Source organism: Siniperca chuatsi, linkage group LG4 (genome assembly GCF_020085105.1).
Source record: "Siniperca chuatsi isolate FFG_IHB_CAS linkage group LG4, ASM2008510v1, whole genome shotgun sequence".
Lineage (NCBI taxonomy): Eukaryota > Metazoa > Chordata > Actinopteri > Centrarchiformes > Sinipercidae > Siniperca > Siniperca chuatsi.
The window spans coordinates 782,410-796,196 of record NC_058045.1 but is presented as its reverse complement, the minus strand read 5'-3'; the positions used below and the strand labels follow the sequence as shown (position 1 = coordinate 796,196).

Sequence of the window (13,787 nt, the reverse complement as noted above, 5' to 3'; positions counted from 1 at the left end):
ATGGTGGTGCTAGAGGCCAGGGCAATGCCATCTAGAGCAACTATGTCTTTAGATAATGTGTCTTGGAGGTGTTTGGGGCCAAGTACAATAACTTCAGTTTTGTCAGAGAAAATTATTATTGTTACGTAGAAAGTCACACAACTGATTGGCGACTGCTTTCTCAAGGATCTTAGAAAGAAAGGAAAGGTTAGATGTAGGTCTATAGTTGGCTAAAACCCCTGGATCAAGACTGGGCATTTTAAGAAGTGGTTTAATTACAGCTACTTTAAAGCATTGTGGTACATAGCCTGTTAATAAAGACAGATTGATCATATCCAGTAAAGTGCTAACTAAGGGTAAAACGTCTTTAAGCAGCCTAGTTGGAATGGGGTCTAAGAGACAGGTTGATGGCTTAGATTAATTAATCGTCAAAGTTAGTTGAAGAAGGATAATAGGAGCAAAGCAGTCAAAATATATCAGGTTTTACAGTTGTTTCTAAAGTTCCTGTGTTTGAAGATAAATTGGTGCCGGTTGAGGGTCGGATGTGATGAATTTTTTCTCTGATAGTTAAAATTTTATTATTAAAGAAACTCATGAAGTCATTACTACTGAGGGATATAGGAATACATGACTCAAAAGAGCTGTGATTCTCTGACAGCCTGGCTACAGTGCTGAAAAGAAACCTGGGGTTGTTTTTATTTTGCTCTATTAATGATGAGTAGTAGGCTGCTCTGGCATTACGGAGGGCCTTCCTATATGTTTTAAGACAATCTTGCCAGACTAAACGAGATTCTTCCAGGTTGTTGGAACGCCATTTCCTTTCAAGTTTTCGCGATGTTTGCTTTAATTTGTGGGTTTGGGGATTATACCATGGAGCTAACCTTCTTTGTTTTATTATCTCGTGTTGTTCGCAGTGAGCATGCAGCACTATCAACAAGATGGTCAATTTGGGAGGGGCAGAAATTAGCATAGGAGTCCTCTGTTATATTGAGACATAGCATTGAATTAAATGCAGATGGGATCGTTCCTTAAATTTAGCTACAACACTATCAGATAGACATCTAGAGTAGGAGTTTTTTCCTAATGATGTGTAGTCCAGTAATAGCAGTTCAAAAGTTATTAAATAAAGGTCCGATAATGAAGGATTCTGTGGAAAGACTATTAAATGGTCAATTTCAATGCCATATACCAGAACAATGTTGAGGGTGTGGTTAAAACAGTTCTGTTGGATGCTGTGAAATGCATGCTGGGATACTCGTCTACCACAGGATCAGACAAGTCAGCTCCCGAAGCATCCTTGATAAAATGGCTAGAGCTAGAACCCCTGTGTTCATTTGGACCAGTAACGCAGGCTTTCTGTTAAAAATGTGTAGTTTCCATACCCAAGCTGAGATAACCCCAATGGTATCACCATGACATCATCAGAGTTATTTTTCTGACTTGACAGAGCTCCTCCAGAGCCTCAGTAACATAATACGACTGATTTCAATGGCTTGTCGTGCTCCCCATGACTACTAAACCGGTATTTATGTTCTCTCTCTTTTTAATGAAAAAGGTGATCTATCATATCCTCACAACACAGAGGACTGAGCATGGTCTTGCAGCAGACAAGTTGGGAGTATAAAGTTGACTTGAAACATAAGGACTTTAACAGTTTTCTAACTATTTTATAGCAGAAATAGGGATTGTGGTTGATACATTCACCAAGCATCTGCTGAGCTGGTCTTGCTGAAAATCTGTACTCCATTAACACTGTTCCACATCTGTGAGCTAACTACTGCACTGTGGAAAGTGGTCTAGATTAGCCTCAGGCCAACTCTTAGCCCAAGGCAAACGGCAACCCTGGGCTTCAAACATAAAGCTTGAGAATAATTGTGAAACATGCAGAGCTTTTGAAATCTACAAAAGAGTTATGTCTCAGAATCATCTTCTAGGAAGACAGGTAGAGTTCTGACATTGAAAGCAACTCACTAGCAGCTAATATTCTCTGTGAATGTTTCCTTTAGGCTACAGAAAGCTAATTTACTAACTCACTTTTCCATCTGTAATTATACTAATATGCTTCCTGACTGATCAGACTGGAACTATGTTAAGCCAAAAACAAATCAAAACTAAATGCACTCATCACAGGTTAAAGATATAATTATCCAAAATAATGTGGTCAGAGACACATTAAAATTTACATGCAGTAAGTCTTCAGGTTGCATATTATCACTATGGAAATGGAAATTAGCTGAAGCTCACTGATCCAACCAGCAGCCGCTCGTCATTAACATACCTCAGTATGATGAACTGTTTACTATAAAGTCCAAAACCCATATATGATGCAAGAATAGGGCACCTGTTTTGGCAAGTGCAAGGGAAATCTGAATTTCCCTTAGGTAGCTTTAAGGTTGTTAAAATTATCTTATTTCCCCTCTATCTGACTGTGTCATGTAATCTGTATTAGCTTGTTCCAGCTCTTTATTGAAGCTAAAGTATATGATGTTTACACTGAGTGAAATATTCAAACCCAGGACAGTTCATGGCTGCACCATCCCATCAAATGGAAATATTCTTGGATATGTCTTGTGCATCAGTTTATACACATTTACAATATTCAGCTTGACATATTTGGTATCTTTGGAAAAGTCGGGATCTACATTAGAATTTCAAGCTTATTTCGGTGGGCTTGATCAGTGTGTTGCGTGTATGTCAAGCCAGGGAACCAGGAAAACAGGAGTAGGACCCAAAATGCAGACAATGGAGGCAGAGAAATGCAGTTCAGTGATTTAATGAAAATACAAGGGCTTACATGGATTGTCAGGCAGGCAGAGCGAAAAACCAGGAAAGGCAGTCAAAAACACAGGCAACTAATCTAAGGAGCAGGCAGACAATCCCAGTTCCAAAGAAACAAGCAATAAGTCCAATATCCAGAAAAGCAGGTGAGGTCCAGGGGAAAAACACATTTCAATCATACACAGAACAAACACAGGAAACAAAGGCCAGAATGAAAGACATATAGACTAAATACACAGGTGAGGGCAGGATAACTAGACACAGGTGAAACTAATTTGGGCAGGGCAAACAATCAAAACTGGAGGAAAAACAAACAAAGACAGGAAGTAAAACTACAAGACACGAGGGGAGGAGAATATTAGCAACTGTGCTAACAACGGGCCTATCTCAAATCTTCCTTTTACAAGTAAACTTCTTGAGAAGATTGTATTTGAGCAGTTACAAGGTCATCTGAATACCAATAATACTTTAGATACATTCCAGTCCAGCTTACGATCCAACCATAGCACTGAAACCGCTTTCTTAAAAGGTAGTAAATGACCTAAGAATTTCAACTGACTCTTGTTAGATTACAGCCCTGCATTTGATACAATTGATCATGGCATTTTAATCAATCGACTTGAATAATGGTTGAGACTCTCTGGCACAGTGCTTGACTGGTTTCGGAACAGGTGCGAAGCAGAAGACCTCAGGTGGACGGCCCGAGGGTGGGATAGGTGCAGAGCAGAAGACCCCAGGTGGACAGCCCAAGGACTGGACAGAAGCGGTGCTTCGACCTTAGGCAGACGACCCGAGGGCAGGACAGGAGGGGAGCAGTAGACCCCGGGTGGGCAGCCCAAAGACCGGACAGATGGGCAGAGCACAGGTCTGGAGAGCAACCAGGAGGCTGGGCCGAGGGGGGGATCAGGTCCACCAGGTCCAGGATGACCAGACGTGCGGAGCAACTCAGAAGGTCGGCGATGAAGGCGAAACCCCTCTGGAGGCCCATCAGGAGGCTGGCGGTGAAGGCGGAACCCCTCTGGAGGCCAGCGGTAAAGGTGGGGCTTCTTAGGTGGTCGAGCTGGTGGCCGGCAACGTAGATGGAACTGCTCTGGAGATCGGCAATGTGGCTGGAGTTCTGAGCAGGAAGCCGGTGACAGGACAGCAGGACTGGAGGCCGGTGACTGGACAGCTGGTAGAGGAGCCGGTGGGGCCAGTTATTAGTTGCAGACAGCAGGATCAGAAGACAGCTCTGAAATAGCAGATTGCTGCAGCACAGGAACTGGGGACAGCTGAAGCTCAGGACAGGAGATTGCAGCTCAGAAACTGGAAACTGCTGCAGCTCCGCAGGAACAGGATTCAGCTGCAGCTTCGTAACTGGCGATTGCTGCAGCTCAGCAGGAACAGGAGATGGCTGCAGCTCAGGAGGAACAGGAGATGGCTGTAGGTCAGGAACAACAGATTGCTGCAACACAGGATCTGGATTCAGCTGCATATCCTCAGGAACAGGAGTCTGCTGCAGCTCAGGAACTGGTGATTGCTGCAGCTCAGGAGGTTCAGGAGACTGCTGCAGCACATGGTTGTGGCCCAACTGGGACAGAACATGGTTGCGGCCCAACCAGAACTGGAGGTGGTTGCGGCCCAAACAGGACAGGATATGGTTGTGGCCCAATGGGAACTGGAGGTGGTTGCAGCCCAACAGGGACAGGACATGGCTGCTGTGCAGGAACAGGTGTCTGCCAGGCTGCCGACTGGGGACCAAGAGCAGGAGTTAGCCGGACCACAAACTGGGGACCAGGCAGACTAGCCAGCACAGAACAGGCAGGTGGCAGGCTAGCCAGCTCAGGACAGGCAGGTGGTGGGCAAGCCGGCTGTAAACTGTCTAGCTCCAGAGCCAGGTCCAGCAGAAAAGAGACTAGGGAGCTGGATGACATGGAGACTTGAAGTCTTCGGGGACAGTTTTTTCTTTGAGTCGGGGCTGGCGGCTAGCATGCTGGAGGTTAGTAGATGAGGAGTTAGCTGACTGATTACTAGCAGGCCGGGGTGCAGTCTGAGGAGAATATTTCAACCTCAAACCATGACAAAGTGTTTCAGCGGATATAATGGATTTTCCATTGTGTAAAAAAAATATCAAAACATTAAACTACTCCTGCAGCATTATTCACTTCTCTGGTGTCCATCTGTATGCTCAGTATGTTTCAATTTCCCATCAATATATGGCTTAATTCACTTCTATCTAAATACACACAATATTAGAATGCCATCCTCCATATTGTCCATTGTCCATTGTTTTGGCTTATTCATTGGCTAGCCTAATGGCTGAACAACCTGGAAGAAAGTTGAGGAAATTGACTGAAAATTGAGCTTACATCTAAGTGCTTGTTTGTTAAGCAATTTGTAGTTTTGGTGTGGCCCCTGCTGCTGATAAAAATAGACTGGCCTGTATCAATACCAAACTATTTGTAGCAATCCCTGATGGTTTCAGATTCTCACCAGAAGAGCAATAAGAAATGTTTTATGTTAACCTTCTAGATGTTAGTGTAGCTTAAAGTAATTTTAGGAATACATGGCAGGTAAAGTCTTTGAGACTTGGAATTTATTTCAGCTCTGATTCACACCTTTGACTGGCTTACTGTCCATAGCAATGGCAGCTGAGGATCATGAGAAATGTAGTATGTAGACAGGTCTGCCATGCCAAACTGACAGACAAAACCTGATTTCTCAGAAACAAAGTTAAAATAATTCAAATTGGTGGTCATAGCATAAACCTATGCAGATTAAGTAACACTGAGGAGATTGTTTGAAATGGGAATACAGAATGGTGAAAAACAGTTACAGAGCCAGCCAGGCCTCCCACCTAGCAACTCTGTTAGGTGTCACTGTAAGCCATGACAGTGAGTCAGCATGCACAATACCTAAGCCCAAGAACTGGCTCACCTCAATGGGATGCAGCCATCATCGATATTAATAATTACACTTGTGCCTTTCCTGCTATGACATGTTGAAATGTGTGCCATGAAAAAGGTCTATGGAAGAGCATCTGTTGGACGGAGACAGTAACTGTGTATTGAGCTATAGTATAGTTAGAATATGGGGTTTTGGAACATGGTGAGCATATGGATCATCATCAAGAAATAATTTGTACTGTAAGAGAAGTTCTGTGGATGTTTTGATGCTTTCTCACCAAGAAAACCTGTCACTATTGGAATCCATTATTGTCACTGTGAGTCCATGCTAATGACTAAGTCCATGACTCCAAGAGAGGAAGGAAGAAGACTTGATGGGGAATCAGACAGTAGAGGTAGAGAAGGGATGGGAGAGGAGGAGTGCAGGGAGGACGATTTGTCAGTGACACACTGGAGGTCATTCATTATGTGGGTCTTGATTAGGAAGCACATATTTGACTAAATTAGTCAAGCTGCTTTGTGATGTCACAGAAGTCACAGAGCAGGCGAGAGCAAATGAATAATGTTTCACTCACTGCCTGATCTACATGCTGTCCTATAATAGAGAAGACATTCTGGGTTGTACGTCTTCTCATCTCCTCACCATCAGTCAAGAGTGATTAAAGGAAAAATCCACCCAATGACAGAGTCCACTGAAAGTGACTGGCCTGCTATATGTTGTAGTAGGCTGTATTAGATTTTTATTGGATCATTATTATTTAGTTTATATTCACAAACTCATACTGATATTCCATGGGGTGCCTGTGCTATTGATTTATACTACTAACCAGAGGACAGCGCTTTACAAACATAACTTTTCTCTTCATTATATACAGTTTAAAATAATGTAAGTTCTAATGTTAGCTGTTAGCTTGGTGGAGTTAGGTAAGCTTTTAGTGAACAGACTTGGCATTTTATTGATCATGATACAGCTTGACCATGACAGTTCTTAGCTAATGAGACTGTGTCAAAAAGCAAGTCTCTTGACAGTGATTTCCTTTTATAATTGATTTGCATTGGCTGATATGTTTTGTAGGAAACAGAGTAATGTAGATGATGCTCTTTTTGAAATCAACATAACAAAGAAATGTTTATATTTTACAAATCTGCTAAATGTTATAGGTCCAGTGTGTAACATTTAGAAGGAGCTATTGGCAGAAATGTAATATAATATTCATAAGTATATTTTCATTAGTGTACAATCACCTAAAAATAATAATTGTTATGTTTTCATTAGAACAAGTCCTCCAAACCCTTACGCACCCACATAAGTATAAGTGACAGTCGTCTTACCCTCTAATACAACCCACAGGAACGTTTCTTAAATTAGCACCCCTACTGGTGGCAGTTGAGGACGGGCTACAAGGTGAGGATGGGCTGCAAAGCATGCAGTTACGTAAATCATGTGACATAAGTCACGTGATGTTAAACACATGGTAAACTTTTTGAAACGGTTGCAGTTTGGTTAGGTTAAGGCAAAAAAACGACTTGCTTAAACTTACGTAAAGTATTTGTTGTAACCCAAACCATGATCTTTTCCTAAGTGTAAACTAATGTAAGTTACGTGACTGACGTAACTTACGTTAGATATGTGACTTACATAATCTACTTAACTTATGTTAGTTGTGTAACGTAACATACATATTTTAACCCAAACCATGACTTTCTAGCTCTTTATACTACATCACCTGACTTCCTGGTTTGCTCCCGTCATAATTATCATGACCACTGGAGGTTGCATCCTACAATAAATGCATACATTGGTCATAATGGTTTGTTGTTGGATGTTTTTCTGGTGAGGACAGTCTGTTTCATTGCCTTAGAATAAGCCCTTTATATCTGCAGAGGGAGCGGGTCCCCTTCCACGGAGGCCGCCATGTTGCACCAACATGTTTCTACAGTGGCCAAGAACGGACAAACCAAACACTGGCTCTAGATAGGACCTTTCACGTTTTGCACGAGTTTCACAGCCACCGTAGTTTGTCCTACACGCTTGGAAGGGGAGGGTGAGGCGAGCGGTATTCAAATGTTTCACCGCTAAATGCCACTAAATCATGCAGATTGTTCCTGGAAGTTCCTGCAACATTTTTCATTTGTGTTCCCTGTCCACTTCTCGCAGCTAAAACATGTTTAGACAACCCAAAGTCCCATGAAATAAATAAATAAACATGGCATTATGAAATAAAAGTCCACTGAAATAAATAAATGTGGGATTATGAAATACGGTCTAGACCTGCTCTGTAGGAAAAGTGCAATGAGATAACTTTATATAAATATAGTAGTGTACTAAACTGGACATTGGCTCATTAACATCACTGCAATACTTGAAACAATTGTGCAATATTCTCTGTTTAATACTCCTGTGCAATATACTCTGTTTTCAGTTTAAAATTCCATATTTATTGATATTTATTCATACTTCTATTTCTGCTGTGCAATATCCACCATCTAATAATGTGATTAATCTGCTACACTTAACTTGACAGTATTCATTATTGCACTATTACTTATTACTTATTACATTGTATCATACCGTACATACTTATCAACCTTAAATCCACTTTAGTACTTATTTTAGCTTTTATACTTATATCCACTTTGTACTTAATTTATCTTACCTGTATTATAGCGTATTATATTTTGATTTGCTTAGTACTTCTATTCCTTCTATTCTCAAGTGTGCATTGACGTGACAGTGAGCAGCTGTAACGAATGTTTCCCCTCGGGGATCAATAAAGTTTTTCTGATTCTGATTCCGAAGATTGGATGCAATCTGTAACCACTGTGCTTCATATATACCATTCAAAACCTATATAGTCATTCATAACTGCAGCAGTCACTGCCCTGACCTGACTCTGTACATGGCCTGAATGAGTCAGAGCAGATATGATGAACACTGTGAGTGATATACATATTGTGCTATAATCAGAAGCAGCAGATGATCTCCAATATATATAGATATAGCAGTTGTTCCCATGTATTTTGAAAACTTCACAGTGTGTTTAAAGTCAATGTTCCTTGGTTTCTTGGTGTCTGTGTGTGTGTGTGTGTGTGTGTGTGTGTGTGTGTGTGTGTGTGTGTGTGTGTGTGTGTGTGTGTGTGTGTGTGTGGAGAGAGGGGGAGTTGCCTGAACCCTAATCATAAGATGTATTTTTCAAGAAAATGTAAACACCAGTTTTGAGTGTATTGACCAATGCTGTCATTTTTTTCTGGTGAAGACAGTCTCCTAATGTTTCAAATTATAAGGTGACAGACTAGAACCCTACTTCTTTGCTTTCTAGCTGCAGGGTAGAGTTGTTAACATTCACAAACTCTAACTGAGGCACAGAGATCAAATGCTGATTTATTTTAAGAGATAGTCTTCCCTTTGAGACAGGAGCTGTTTGATTAAATCTGTTAGAAATAATTGATTCTGATGATCCAGTGAGCAGGCTTCATCACTGATGTTTCTGTTTTCTTTCTCAAGGCCATCAAATACTTTTTTGAATTGTAATTACTACTGTAAATTATTCTATATCATCAACATGTCAGAGCAATTAGAATGACCATATGGGGACCAAACCTAAAGCTAATATCTAACAAGACAAATACAAGTAATAATGTAAAAGCTTGCATGAAATTAGTTTAAAACAAGTTAAATAAGTAGAATAAAATGAGTAAAAGCAAATATAAACCTAATAAACTGCCTACTAAATGAACAGAATACATGAACAACATTAATAATTATATTACTGTATTTTATCCAAATAACCCACAAAATGTAATTATTTTATTATTATTTCTTATTTTCAAAAGGACATCTTTATAATCAAGGTAATTTTAGATTTGGGCCAATACAGTAAAAGCTTTCAACCAGTGTACCATGGAGTCAAATATGATTTTTGCATTATAAATCGTAAACCTGGGATTGCCTTGTGACTTTGAACAGTGGCATTGTATGAGCGAGTGTCCACATGTAAGTTTGACTTACACATGTGTGTGTCCCTTAATAAATGTCGAGTTCACTTTCATTGCTGGTAATATCATCCCCAAAAAGCATCATGTGTAAGATCATCATACACATTTTCATGTTCATTTTTAAAACTTATTTCTCGTGTGTGTGTGTGTGTGTGTGTGTGTGTTCAGGTGGGAGGTCACACCATGCTGCCAATCCGCTGGATGCCCCCAGAGAGTATCATGTACAGGAAGTTCACCACAGAGAGTGACGTGTGGAGCTTCGGAGTCATTCTGTGGGAGATCTTCACTTACGGCAAACAGCCGTGGTTTCAGCTCGCCAATAATGAGGTACACTATCATATACATACTGTATGTATTTATGTATGGTATAAGTCTGTATTAAGTCATTTATGATTTGTATAATCACCAACCAATAGGAACTAAATTAAAGGGAAATTCCAGTTTATTAAAACTTGGGTCTTATTTTTGTAGGGTTGGCCATCAATCATATCAGTTACATTAACATTAGCCTGCCAGATCTACACGCGCAGCCGAAATGCTAATTCCTCACCTAAATAGAAAACTGAACAGCATACTGAAGGAATAATACAGACGTCTTGATATTTTGTTGTGGCCCCAAGATTCCCCTTCTTATTGGTCTGCCTCTATGTGTCTAATAGGACTGTCCTGAATTCCATTTTTGGGGCTTTGAAGTTTCGGTAGTAATCAACAGCGAATATTCAAAGCTTTGGCTGTGACGGGGGGTGGGGTGAGCAAGACTATTTATATTTTTTATCCGTCCAAGAGACCAACGCCATCCGTGATCGATGAACTAATGGACAATCTCCCCTCACTCTGCCCCTGTATGATACAGCGAGAGAGAAACAGAAAGAGGCAGGGTGGGGCAAGCCAGTGAGTGTGTGTGCAGCGTTGTGCAGTAGGAGACAGAGGTGTAGGTGTGCAAATATATGAATCCCAAATTGAAAATCTAATACCTACCCCACAAACGAATATCCAAATATTCGAATATTCGGGTCCAGCCCTGGTGTCTAAATCCACTTTTTTGTCAGTTGTATAGATTTCATGGGGGAAATCAGTAGAGAAAGATAAGAGCTTTTGCCATCATTTTGACTGCTGTCAAACTATTGCCAATGAAAATGAATACTTCCTGCAGATGTTTCAGGTAAGGGAGGGATTGTGCCCTCTGAGCCACTGGAAGGCTTTTAATGAGAAACATCCATGCCAGAAGTGTTGAGCTTCATTGACAGCAGCTGCACAGTAAATGAAGTAAGCAATTGAAAATAATTTGTGAATGACTACAATATTGCTATTAAAAATAGATTTTTTTGTGTGTAGCATGAAGGTACTCTGTGTATAATGATACATAAACTAACACTGAAAGTGAGAGCAGCAGCAGAAGGTTGAGTATGACATGACTATGTTGTTGATGGAAATAGTGCTGTGAAAATGTTCATTATTACGGAGCTCAACACACTGCAACTTAGAAAACACATGCAAATAGACAAAACACAAGCAAATTAAGAAAACGTCATCAATTTGACAACACATTTAGCAAACACGCTGCAAATACAGAAAACGCGCTGCAAGGTGCACAGACAACAACGGAATGTGTTTCCCGAAGACACTAAAGTACAGTAGTGATGAACACGACTCGGACACGCTTGTTGTTGCCATGATTTGTGACTCATGAAGTTACTGAAGTTGGGTTCGTATATCATCTGTTCATTCAATTGTTTCATTAAATCCGGAAAGCTGTAAAACGGAATCAGGATCAAAATTTAGTTTTTCGTTTTTTGGGGGCACAACTGTGTGTTTTCCTATTTTCATACTGAAGAGGGTAATCAAATAAAATAGAAAACCAAAACCAAAAAAATAATCAAATTTTTGTTTTGGAGATTTTTTTCAAATTTGTTGAGGAATTTTTACTTTTCTTCACTGTGCGCATTCGCTGAAAGTGGCTGCTGCACGCACCTCATCATTATGTCATTTTAATGATTTTTGAGGCAATGTAGTCTTTATGGCACTATGATATAGCCTTGCGGGGTAGCTAGGCAGATGGAGGAAGAACGATGAGGAGTCGATGTGGGTTGATAGCCCAACGGAGGCCAGATTTATTCTCTTGCAGCAGCAACAGCTAACCCGAGGTTGAGGTGTCCCCGCTAAAACAACAAAAACAGGGTAGCTAAACCGCTGGTTCTCTGAACTTGTATTTCTCGTTAGCTAATTCGCCATTAACATGTCCTGCTAGTCTCAGTCATTCTGGTGCATGATGTAGCAACTACACATAACCCCCTTTTCCCTCCTCGGAACTACTCCTCAGCCAATTACCCACTACGATGGACACCTCCCTCAATGAAACCACTGCAAAACAACACACATAACTTATACTTAGTGTTACAATATGTCATGATATTAACCTTTACTATATAGGCATTATTAGATATAAATAATAATAATAAATATCCCAAGGTAAATGCTAAAGTAGGTCAAGCATTGCAAATTTGAACTGACTACTCACAGATGAACATTTGGCAAGATACTGATGTACCTTGATACGAGGACAATATCCTACGTATAAATGTACCCAGCCTATGTGGAGCAACAAGCATGTTGCAAGTTCCCTTAAATGTTAGCAAGCCCTTCTCCTCTGAAATTAAACTGCAGCTCAGTATGCATGCAGACTACTCTCAGATGAACATATAGCAAGGTACTGATGAACTTTGATAAATGGAAAAAATCAATACTAATAAACCTATATTAATCTATACTAAAAAGATTATGGAGCAACATTAATATAGCAACCTCCCTCATCTCCCAGAAGCTGTCCAAACTCAAATAATAGAAGTATAATAAACTCAATGAATAGCATAAAGTTACAATTAGCAATTTATTTATTTGTTTGATCAAGTTTGATTAGTTTGCAGGTGCTCCTTGTTGTTTGAGCAGAGATTATGTCACCAATGTCCAAACAAATGTATCATTTATAAGCTGCTGAAGACTAACCATTGCTTTTAAGGTGGATGATAGAAAGCAGAGCAGAAGACAGTTTCTAATAGTGAGTCAGTAGAAGGGGAAAAGCCCCCAATACAAACCCTAGCAACCAGTTTAGTCATTAAAGGTAAAGTGAAAGGAAGACGTTTATCTTTGCCTTGAGGTTTTTCTTTGTTAAGCCCAGCAATGCCTGCCACCAAAGCCTTGGTAGAACAAGGCTTTAGTTTGTGAGACAAATCCCAAATCTCTGAATGGTCTCTTTAAGTTAACTGATGCAGTGTTCTGGTTTAGACTTTAGTCAACTACCAGAAAATCGTCCAGAAGATGAACGACAAAGGGCAATTTACATACATTTAACAAAATCCAACAAAGAGTTTCAGACAATGTATTGAATACACGGGAGCTGCTTCGGCACCCTTTCTAAAACCCTGCAGACTGTTTGGAGCTTAAGTTCCAAACATCTTATTAGCCTCCTCCTGTTGATGCTGATAATAAGGACGTACATAATTGGAGGTGTTGAGGTGTTGTGGACCATGAACTGTATGTGCTCACTTGAACCTTAGCAGCTTTGGGCCAATAGCGGATATACGAGTACAGGTCTAATTGATGCTCAGTGTGGGATCGTTGTGGCTGTTTACAGGACACCAAGAGCCTAATGCAGAGAAATATCTTTAAATGGAGGAAACTGCCTAATAACCCCTGTGGTATATACTGTATGCCTCAGTCCAAGCCAGGTTTCTGTGCATGTACCAGAGCATAGTCAAAGTTTATTTTGCTTCTCTCTACTGCTGACTGACAGGACATAATTATAATTTAACTTGTGTTGAGTACAGCCCACCCAAAATGTATACATAACATGCCTAACCAGTGTTGGTTAGGGTTAGACATCATGTAATCAAAGTACAATTCTGTTTTCCCCTAGACAGTATCCTAAGCGCAAACAATATTGGAGTTGACAAAGCAGTTCAAATTAACTTACAACTTACTTTTACTCAAATAAGTAAAATAGTGCACAATGTTACATCACAAAAGCAACAATATCCTATAAAATATATAGATTATGTTAAAACAGCATACATTGCAATAATAGCCAAAATTAAAGGAATGGTGAAAAATTTAAACTTTCTTCAGTCACATGTAGTATCGCCTTCACATAAG

The 13,787-nt window shown here is 40.2% G+C and overlaps 1 protein-coding gene across 1 annotated transcript in view; it reads left to right on the top strand.

Annotated features, from left to right (window-relative positions):
• The window catches only part of ntrk3a (neurotrophic tyrosine kinase, receptor, type 3a), a 286,883-nt gene that overhangs the window by 266,161 nt on the left and 6,935 nt on the right, over positions 1-13,787 (top strand). Inside the window, exon 17 of the mRNA XM_044193839.1 lies at positions 9,807-9,965. Within this exon, the coding sequence (XP_044049774.1) occupies positions 9,807-9,965 (159 nt within the window). The remainder of the gene's footprint in view (positions 1-9,806; positions 9,966-13,787) is intronic.